This window comes from Aethina tumida, chromosome 5, assembly GCF_024364675.1.
Source record: "Aethina tumida isolate Nest 87 chromosome 5, icAetTumi1.1, whole genome shotgun sequence".
Taxonomy (NCBI): Eukaryota; Metazoa; Arthropoda; class Insecta; order Coleoptera; family Nitidulidae; genus Aethina; species Aethina tumida.
Window position 1 is genome coordinate 26,771,630 of NC_065439.1, and position 10,737 is coordinate 26,782,366.

General features: G+C 30.5%; 2 protein-coding genes across 4 annotated transcripts; one reads left to right on the forward strand and one right to left on the reverse strand.

Annotated features, from left to right (window-relative positions):
- Window positions 1–176: 176 nt before the first annotated feature.
- Window positions 177–4,008, forward strand: LOC109606734 (NCK-interacting protein with SH3 domain). Its single transcript, XM_020023268.2, has 7 exons — window positions 177–312; window positions 367–1,319; window positions 1,385–1,587; window positions 1,640–1,965; window positions 2,026–2,198; window positions 2,254–2,438; window positions 2,758–4,008. Exons 1-7 carry the CDS (start codon window positions 288–290, stop codon window positions 2,768–2,770), a joined length of 1,878 nt encoding a protein of 625 aa, XP_019878827.2. The 5' UTR covers window positions 177–287; the 3' UTR covers window positions 2,771–4,008.
- LOC109602654 (troponin C) lies at window positions 3,858–9,885 on the reverse strand. Of its 3 annotated transcripts, none has more exons than XM_049967478.1 (6): window positions 9,780–9,885; window positions 6,734–6,761; window positions 5,419–5,562; window positions 4,934–5,053; window positions 4,531–4,662; window positions 3,858–4,063 (listed from the first exon to the last, which is right to left on the reverse strand). In XM_049967478.1, the coding sequence occupies exons 1-6, from the start codon at window positions 9,786–9,788 to the stop codon at window positions 4,032–4,034; spliced, it is 465 nt and encodes a 154-aa protein (XP_049823435.1). In that variant the 5' UTR covers window positions 9,789–9,885; the 3' UTR covers window positions 3,858–4,031. The 3 variants fall into 3 exon arrangements, with proteins under 3 accessions (XP_049823435.1, XP_049823436.1, XP_049823438.1); XM_049967479.1 differs by lacking the exon at window positions 9,780–9,885 and adding an exon at window positions 8,977–8,999; XM_049967481.1 differs by lacking the exon at window positions 9,780–9,885 and adding an exon at window positions 6,896–7,026.
- Between the last annotated feature and the right edge of the window lie 852 nt (window positions 9,886–10,737).

Genomic DNA, 10,737 nt, shown 5'->3' on the forward strand with positions numbered 1-10,737 from the left:
TCTGTCGGGAAGAAGCAGAAACAATGAATGGTGATAGTCCACGATAGGTGTCGCCTGATTCAATATAATTACGTCAATTCTCCCATAGAGGTAGCTGTTACTCAAATATGATTTTCTTACTAACCGGCACTGTCAAGACCAGCTGACATTGTTGTCATTCTGCCCTTTAATAGATGGGGCAATTGTTGAACATCAAATATAAACACAAAATAGGCGTGACAATTTCACTATTACTTTTAAATTTATTATTTTTTTAGGGAGATTGCAGTGTTTTAGTCTTATTTAAAATGTCACAAAACATGATTGTAACAGGTTAGTTAAGTGGTAGTTTTTGTTGTGACCATTAATTAATTAGTACATTTTTAGTTAATTTGGATATGCTTCACAGTTTATACGATTTCAAAGCCACTTACTCAAAAACTTTAAGCTTTAGAACCAACGAATATTTCATCTTACACCAAACAAACACAAAACACAAGAATTGGTGGGAAGTAATCAATGAAAAAGGAGAAATGGGATACATTCCTTCCAATTATGTTGAGACTGTTACAGTAAAACCTGCATTTTATTTACATTACTTGGAAAAATGTTTGGAGAATCTGAGAATGAATGAGATAAATGTGGAAGGTTCAATAAGTGACAAAAATGAAATAATCTTAAGACTGAAAGAGATACGAAGGCAGATTGAACAATTGCCCATAGTTTCAAGAAAAACTGCAGGTGATCTGCCTCCCTTGTTATACAAAAATTCTGAAGGAAAGATTGACACAATTAACAACAGTCCTGGCACTGGAAGCAGTTATTCTTCAAATAAATCAGAGCAGAAGAACAACAAAAACATTGAAACATCACCAAAGAACTCCAAAAACATTAAAAAGTCTTTAGAAAACGTTCCCTCTGAAGTCAAGTCTGAAAATCACTCAGAAAGCAAAACAAACATCAAAACAGACTCAGCCAGTTCACAAAATGTCTCACCACCAATTACACAACAATCTGTGTATGATTTAGTTGAAAGTGTTAGAATTAACACACAACTATCACATGAAATGTCGCGAATAGCTGTTGGCACAGTTATCCAAGGACTGCATGAACTTCTGCCAGCCTCAGTGTTTCCTTATCTGAGCACTATTTTATCCCATTCCCAAACTTCAATGGTGGTTGATGATGTACAAATAGACCAAACACATGATGCAAGCAGACTGAAAATCATATTTAATGAACTGACTTCATGCAAGGAAGACTCACAACAAAGAAGTTGGATGCTTCATGAAGATGAGACTGTTATCAAGGAATATATCACTGAACTGATTTCAATTTTGGTAATGTTCATTGCCTTCATTTAATTAAGTGTCGTAAATGATGTATTTTTTTAATACTGTTATAGTCCAACGCAGACGCAAGTATATCCAGGCACGTAATATCATCAAATCAGTACCACGTCATTACGACACTTATCCAGTACTACCAAATGGAGTACAGATGGTCCATAAGGCAGCTCTTGCTTCAGGCGTTTGGAGTTCTGTGCAGCTTGGATAAAACAGTTGTCAGCATAATGTTGAGCTCTGTTTTGCCTGGAGAACTTGCCAGGTATGTTGGCGGTTGAAGCCTGAAGGTGGCGTTCAAAGTTGGTTGTTTTCAGAGATATGATGGCTAATCCTAGGAACATACCAAAGTTAAATTATTCAGCGTTGCTGTTGACCATGATTTTTTCAATGGGAGAACTCATGCCCATCACTCATTTAGACATATTGGGTAAAACTTTTTTGCGCTACGTTCTTGATAACATAGAGTATCCACCTGATACAGATGTCGACGAACAAATACCGGACCTCTTTCTCAATCTAATCATCTCATTTAATCTACAGTTTGGCGATGAAAACGATAATCCGGTTTTGAGAGCTTTAGAGGAAAGGGATGTTGCCAAAACATTGACGGAGAAAATACTGCTGCTTTTGAACAGAGAAGGTACCCTTCTATAAGTTGATGATTGTGGAAAATATAAAAAAAATATTCGTTTATTTGTAGAGGACCCCGTAAGAATATTCGACCACGAACCTGCACCTCCCCATTCCCTTTTGAAATTATTTTACGACCTTTTCAGTTCAAAGTCAACTGCTGATTTGTTTTATACCAATGATATTAAAGTCTTGATAGACATTATTGTAAGAAATATATCAGATTTATCGCCTGGCGACAGTGTAAGTTGCCTATTCCATCAACGAGTTGAGGGTATTTCAAAATTTTATTTTTTAGAGGCGGAAACAATACCTGGAACTTTGCAGGAGAGTCATGCGGAATACCAATTACGACGAACACAGACACAGAAACGACGAAATATTAAAATGTTTTACCAGAATTTTTTGCGAGGAAACTGATTTAAGCAAACAAGATCAAAAATTAGTCAGGGAAATATCGAATGAATTTCCGATGTATTTTAAGTAGGTATATACCCTCAAAACCTATTTTAAGTCTATTTACAATTTTTTACCTGTTTATTGTGATATTTATTATTGTTTTTTAAATATAATTTTATATTTTGTTTGGAATTTTTATTATGAGTTTTAACTTGATTTTATGTTTCAATATTTTTTTTTGGTATTAGACTGATAATATTAAATAAAATTTTTTACCGCTTGTCTTTTTAATGATATTTGTTGCACGCTGTTAATCTGAAATTTTTAAATTATATGCTTCCCCACACAGTATGTCTCGGCATCTTAATTTTTAGAATATTAGAAAACATTTGTTTGCTTTCAGAACGATTCAGTAAAGACGTCACTGCACAGCATTCAACATTTTCTATGAAATTACATATAATAATCTTTAATGTTTCTTTATAAATATGACATGGCACTAATAATCATACATATTTTGTAGTCGTCCTGCCAAATTTGTTGCTTCACGTCATTTATCTTAAAAATACGTGTTAAATTTAATAAATCTCCTTTAAAAGCTCATATCTTTGGCTTCCATGAACGTAAATGTTGTAAACGAGAATTAGAATATAAAAAATAATGTGTGGGATTTAAAATGCACATTTAACAACTGTTTTATATCTACGTACTGTTAGAACACCAATAGTAAAGAATATTTTTACATTTCAAACAAATAACTGTTGTAAGTGCACAAATAAATTTTAGTTTATGATATTTATTTAACAGTTGTTGAAGGAATAATTTCTGCATGTGCCAAATCAACGAAAAATAAAAAATTCATAAATATTTTAGAGGTCTCGTAGGAAGTAGATACATATGTATATGGAAATGTGTAATCATTGTGAATTGATAATTGTGATGTCGGATGGTCAGTAGAAGTTGTGCTAAACTATATTTAAAAACTCTATGTGATACTATAATCTAAACTTACAATTAATTTAATATTTTATTCAAAGAACCTTTCATAAGGCAGAAATTGTACAGGGCCCAATTTAACTAGCAATGTTTATTGGGTTATCATCATTGTTATCGTTATAGGATATATTATATGTAATATGGATTATTTTATAAAACCACCTCTACGCTTCGTTTGTAGTTTTCACATTTTATATATAACTGCTGTTAATTTAATTTTAATGACGCCTTAAAAGTGGCTGAGAAAGCATGCAAATATTTCTATATAATGCTTCTTTAATTACTACGTTAATCTTCAAACTTATAAATTAATGGCAGTTTGGAGAATTTAAAAATATATATTTACTAGATATTCTCGTAATAATTCGTATAAAACTTTTCATTGCAGTTTTGATGTTGTAACTAGAATTTTAATGTTTATGTATAATATTCAGCAATTTTGATTAGATTTTATTGCTGGATTGTTGCTTAGTGTAATATGGTACAAAAATATTAAATAAGACACAATTGAAATTTTAAAATTATATTTATTTATGAAATAAATTTATACAAATAGGTTTGTAATTAAAATAAATATTTTGTTATATGTAACATATTCTGTTCATATATATTGTAGATTTTATTAAATAATAAAAATGCACTTTGGACTTCAGCACAACATGTTGTTTTCTTGTAGGTTGTTTAAACTTCACCAGTCATCATCTCCATGAATTCTGAAACGAATAATTTGTTTGTGATTTGTGAAATAATAATAGTTTTTATTAAATTATAAGAGGGCTAATTTGTCAAAAGGAAAGTAGTGTTCCAAAAAACATTTACCTGGAAGCAGAACATTCTATTTGTGTTTTGTGTCAAAACACGTTTCACATTTATGCTGGATTTAATCTTTTCAGAATTGCCCGATTATTTAAAGTCGTGTATTTAGACTAAACTTCGATTTGGCCATTAATAACTGCTCCAAGAACTTAAACAATAATTACTCAACAAAGACAAACAGGCATCCCTCATGTGAATGACTATAAATACAATTCCCTCTGACAAATCACCTCAAAACGCCTCTTCCATTCTGACTGCCGCTGTTTACGCTATTAGATAAATATGAATTGGTATAAATAGAACGTTTATATTTATTTCTGGATCGAATTTATAAATGTGTGTGCGAGTGAGAGGCTTTCCTTACCATCAAAGTCCACGGTTCCAGAGCCGTCAGTATCGATTTCCTCAATCATCATGTCCAATTCCTTTTGTGTCAGCTGGTCGTCCAGTTCCCTTAAGATCTCCTTCAGACATGATGTGGGAATGTAACCGTTTCCTGAGACACGGATGAAATATTTCAGTTGAATTTATTCGTAATGAAGATGGAGCAATAAAATTATATTTTATTCGTTGTCATACAGCCAAAAATAATAAAGGCAATAATAAATAATTTAATGCGTCTCTCAATAAACAGTGCGTTTATAAAATTTATAGCTGGTTCCAGTCTCCATTTGAAAGCAGCTGCAATTTATGCTCTTGTAATTTTATTGCCTCCATTTTAAGATCTTTAATGAAGTCATTGTTGAAATGGGATTTCTAATTCTTACCTTCTTTGTCGTATAACCTGAAGGCTTCCTTAAGTTCCTTTTGCATGGCTTCATCATCCTCCTCAACGATGAACTTGGCGGCCAAAGTGACGAATTCTTCAAATTCAAGACGACCAGATTCTGTAAATAATAAATTATGATAGAAGTGGCACCAGTACTGTCCTGATGAATAGATAATTTGTAAATGACAGTAGTTGCACTAGTGAATGAAAGTACTAATTGGTTAACGAGTAATTAATAGTCACTTTTTGCAGAGTTCACAAATTTGGCAGGAGACCAAAGGAAAAATCATTAATGAAACATACTGTAGGCCAATTCAACTCAATTACGTTATTTTCGTATTTTTATTGGCGAACAGATGCTGAATTATGAAATATTATTCGAGATATTATAGGGTTAATAAAATTTATCGTCGAATTAATATTAACGTGCTGCGTCAGTTTTAAACGAGGTCAATTGGTTGCCATAAATTATATACAACTTACTGTCAGCATCGACTTCTTCAATGAGTTCTTCTAAGATCTTTTTGTCGAAGGGTTGACCCATGAGGCGGAGGATGTCGGCTACCATGTCGCATGGGATGCTGCCGGATTTTTGGCTGTCGAAAGCTTCGAAAGCTTTACGGAGGACTGAAATAAAATAATTATTATAACATACGATAAATTGTCCTCTTCCAACAATTCAACAACAGTTAAATCGTCTTGATTTATTTATTAACTAGTTGTTGGTGTTATAAATGGAATTCATTAAACTGATGCTATTTATCTGTAGTCTTATTGCTTTTGTTTTATACTTGCCAAAACAACTGGGTCTTGATTTATAGGGTATTTTGTTTCCTCATTATTTTAAAATGTAAATAATTTATCTTACAGTCCTATTTGTTTAGACTGTGTTATTTTTTGATCTTTTCTAATATTTCCCCTTGAATCTCTATTCCGAAATATTTTTATTCAAATTGTCATAAACAAATAAAAATTATTATTTTCTATAATAGACAAAAACTTTCCATCGAACTGTCCCAAAACGAATATAGTACCACATATAACTAATAATAGATGCGTGGGCGTGGCCGATTTAATTCAATCCAGAGATGCTTATGTGGACCGAGTTCAATAATAGAAAGCAGGTGCATTGAAATGTTAGAGGCAGCACCCACAACACCATTCGTTTATTTTGTTTGGAAGTTTGGATTTCGTTTTAAAAATGTGAGAAGAAAATAAATAAATGGATTGGAACAACATGAACCTATTTAATTTTTTTAATTGAAAATAAATATTTTCTTTTACTATTTTTGATTTTCAATCTAAAACGCACAAATAAATAATGAACCACATAAACGTGTTTTCATTTTTATTTAAATTAAAAATAGATGTTTTCTTTACTGATGTGGATTTTGGATCAAAAACGAAAAAAATAATTTATTTTTATTTTATTTTAAAACATATGTTTCCTAGAATTGAATTATATTTTTTATGTTTTAATTGAGCTGAATATTAAAATAAAAATATGTACATTAAAATTACAATAAAATAAAGTTGAAATAAACAATTTTATTTAGTTGTAAGTTCTAGTTATGAATTAAAATTTGGGAAAATTGAACACAACATTATCAAGAGTGTATTTATCTAAGAAAGTGTTTATATTACACATTAATAATAAAATGTTACAAAAATAAACAGTCTAGAGATGAAATTTTTATAATGTAGTGTAATTTTAATATTTTGATATGTTTTTTGTAGTTTTATTTTATATTATAATATTAACCAACAGAAGAAGATTTTTAAACCAAAGAATTCTTACCAGCAATTTGTTCTGGTGGAAGCTCATCCTAAAAAGAGAAAAACAATAATTAAAACTTGTGGCAACTAATAACTATAACTAATATTTCACAACAAAAACAAAAGATCCACTGAACCAACGATGGAACTCAATCAAATGAACCAAATAAAAACCAATATGTACCATTTTTGATTGGTGTTAAGATAGGAGTTCAACAACTAATCTCAAAAGTCGTAGAAGAACTGAGGCGTCCGCCACAGTTCCGCCATTATTAAAATCGCTGTTATAGTGGATTTCTAGCGTGGCTTTTTAAAAAATCCCAATCGGCATTCGAGTAATCCTCCTTCTACACGTTTGTATCAAAGGCCCACGCACCGGAGCGTCGCTTGGAAAACCACGGTTGTGGAAATCGGTAGCAAAATCGAGTAAAGTTCGTATTTTTAGAAAAGCCTCCTTTTCACCGAAGGCATTCACACTATGATGAGACGTTGTTTTGGGCACATGGGCTCCCGATGCACGATGTTCTTGTGGCTTGTGTTTTTCGGCATTTGTTCACGATGTGGGCCTTTGAGGAACGTTAATTTAAAATACTCGTTGAAATCATTCTGTTGTAATGTGATGAAGTAAGGGTTGTTTGCAATAATGTTTAATGCAATAGTACATATTTTAAAAGTTTCTTGAATATATTTTTTGTGCTTTGTTGTAACTTTTAAGGTGTCAAAAATATACTATATTTTTTTTTCTTTCATAAATATAAAAATTTTTTATTTTATACTTTTTTAATATTTATAAAGCACTAAAGAAATTTGAAGAACATTGTATAAAAACTAAAACAACTTTTTCAATAAAAAAATGTTACTTATAAATAGTTTTCTGAGAAGATTATTTTAATATTTTAGTTTCGAAATGTATTATAATTTGATTCAATAAAAATTAATGATTTTTTTGTTTATTTTCAAAATAAAATTAATGTAATCAATATATATTATACAAAAATACACCTTTTAATTTACTATTTTATGCAATGTCACTTTGTGATGCAATTGAAACTGTAAATAAAGTAATTTGCATATTTACTTAAGCATAGGTATTTTATTAGTTGAATATCGTCGCTGACTGATTAGTACTTACATTACTTACACTGGTCAGAAATTTGGAATTGGTTCAACTGAGATGTCAAGATAAAATATACGTTCCAAGAAAATTTTGTAGAAAATTGTAAATACAATAAATTCTTTGTTTCTTAAAGAAAACAAAACCTAAAATCTTAAAATATTAAATTTCAATAACAACTTTATTTAGTTCAAAGATGCCTAAATGTAGTGTGAGGAACTGTGGGCGTAAAATAAATTGATAGAAGTTTTAATTAAGCATAATAAAAGAGCAGTCATTAAGCAAATATAATTATTAAAGTAAAGTAGTTTGGTCACTAAATCAATGCAAAAAATATATTTGAACCTTTCATTATAGTTGAGAGGGACAATAAATTACTAATTACATTGTATTAGCACTTAAAATAGTCAACAAAAGTTCCTTTTATCATGATAAAATAATACAAGCAATTGTTTCACATGAGTTCATTAAATGAGAGACATGTTTTCACCATTTAAAAAGTTCATTTCTCATAATCCCGCCAGATAATTCTTTCGGCTGCCCCGGCACAAAATCAATTTTATGAACATCCGTCAAACATTTACATGAGGATTAACGACTGCCATCAATTCATACGTTTCTCGCATTTGCATCAATGTCGATCCGGGGCAGACGCCCACACAACCTTGTCTTCCACACATCGGCACCAATTTAAACACACGCAGAACATCTGGCCATACGCTTTGATCTCCTTACTGTTTCGCATTTCAATCAAGATAATCTTTTTTGAAAAATTCGAGTGTTTGATTAGATCCATGCTGATTTTCTAAGTGTTGATGTTAAGTATCAAATAAAACAAGTTTTTTTGTCCAATAAAAAAGTTGTATTATAAATCGTTGCTTTAGATCTTTAATAGCTTAACGGTTTGTTTTATCAAAGTGTAAATTTAGAGGAAAAACAACCTCATAATGTTTTAGTTTTGCCAAAAGATTTTATTTAATTTATCTCAGCAAATCTACAAATCAACTTGATAAATTATAATTGTAAGACATAAATTAAATGATGCATCAAGCGAGACATACGATCCCAAAAATACTAAACAAATCAAATGGATCTAGAACATTTTGGGAAAAACAAAATATTTCATGGAGCTCATGTACACACAAACTTACGGCCATTTCGAAGGTATTATTTTCAACTAATTCACACAGTACAAGAAACGGTGGCCCACTGATTGCCGGAAACGTTGTACTTGCGGTCCTCAACTTATAAGGCCTCTCAAAATAGATTTAAGACTTTTAAGAGGGGACTTTCAGGTTGAAAAATCTTCTGGATCCAATTATCTGATTTTGTTTTTCTAGCTGGTTGTAAATTTCGGTGTCAACAGACACATTTACGACTTTTAGCTAATTTTGCAATTTTTAGATCGTGTTTCATATTACGGATGTGAAAATGGAAAACTACAAAGGTCTAAGGCGGGATATTAATTAGTATAATTTAAATGAGTCTTTATTCATGGAGTTCACCGTTTCTGTTCATGAATAATATTGTAATTTGAGTAATTTTTAATTATTTTATAAATATGGTAAAAAAATATATAGAATATATAAATTAATTAATTTTATTATTGTTTTTATATTCTTACATACTTATATGGACAGAAAAGATTATTAAAATGTTTTAAATTAAAAATTTTTTATTTAAATTTTTATTAGTAACTTTTAAAATATTTATAAATTTGGCCATGATTTTTTGTATTAGTCATTTAAACAGAAAAAACACATTAATTTCTGAAATTTCGATGTTTTGATTGCAGCAACAAACACAAGTGTTGTGAAAACTAAAAAGAAATAAAAAATTCGGTAACTTTTGAAACAAGTGGATCAATAATCACAGTCACACAAACACAAATCACACAAGTTTCCACAATAAATTACATCTTGTATCCTAGTTTAAACACCGAACGATCACTTACTGCAGACATGTTGGCTGGGTTCAGTTCAAAGAGCAAGTTGTTCAAGAACTGGAAGGCAACTACTTGTAATTTCCTCCTCCTCCACTTTATATATGTACTCCAAAAATAACATTCAATGTGCAGAATGATTTATTGCATTTTGTTCTTTATAGCGTAATATAAAGTCTTGTTTTCATTTACGGTTTTATATCTTGGACTTCTAATATTAGATATTTCTAGCTGATTATAACCGATTGTTGCAGATCGTGGATATTACTGTGCTTCATGTAAATATTTATTTAATTTCATTGTTATTGTCGGCATTTTTCTTTATATCTGGAAGCGAGTCAAGAGGTTTGGTCTGTAAATAGAAAACAGACTTTTCAACTCGACGAAAAGTTTGGATGATTTACCGATTCTTTTATGGCCAAGTAAACAAGTTATTCAAGACTTCATTATGGGCATTGACTTTTTAAAGAATCGAGTTTGACTCATTAAAAGTATACAGTCCAGTTTTAACTTACTTGCGAATTGTTTACATCAATTTTTATGTAATTATAAGCTATTATATTAGGCACTTTTGTTAAGTTTTTGGTTCATGATTTAATTGAATACATTTTTATATTATATTTTAATATTTTATGCAATTAATTACATGAAAAACATTAAGAAGTGATTTTCAAATACATTAAGTTGGTGTAACATGTGAAAAAGTTACTCAACGAAGAGCTTCTTTAATAAATAGTAAAAATCTTCTACTTCTACATGAGCTAGTCTATACCCATATATTTTATATACTCAAAGAAAGCTCCAAAATGTTAAATGGGAAGTTATATTTTCTTCATCATACAATAGGAACAGCGTTTGATTCGTCTGAATCTAGAGAGAGACATCATGCTCGACAGAGACAGCAGAAGTCAGCCTCGTGGGAGACTTGCTGTCTCTATCATACGTGATGTCTCTCTCAAGATTCAAATGG

Coding starts and splice junctions, on each gene's coding strand:
- LOC109606734 (XM_020023268.2), top strand. CDS start 288: ATGTCACAAAACATGATTGTAACAG. Junction 313..366: donor ACAAAACATGATTGTAACAG/GTTAGTTAAGTG, acceptor GTACATTTTTAG/TTAATTTGGATATGCTTCAC. Junction 1,588..1,639: donor TTGCCTGGAGAACTTGCCAG/GTATGTTGGCGG, acceptor GGTTGTTTTCAG/AGATATGATGGCTAATCCTA.
- LOC109602654 (XM_049967478.1), bottom strand. Junction 4,663..4,933: donor CAGGTTATACGACAAAGAAG/GTAAGAATTAGA, acceptor TCCGTGTCTCAG/GAAACGGTTACATTCCCACA. Junction 4,064..4,530: donor TGGAACCGTGGACTTTGATG/GTAAGGAAAGCC, acceptor TATTCGTTTCAG/AATTCATGGAGATGATGACT.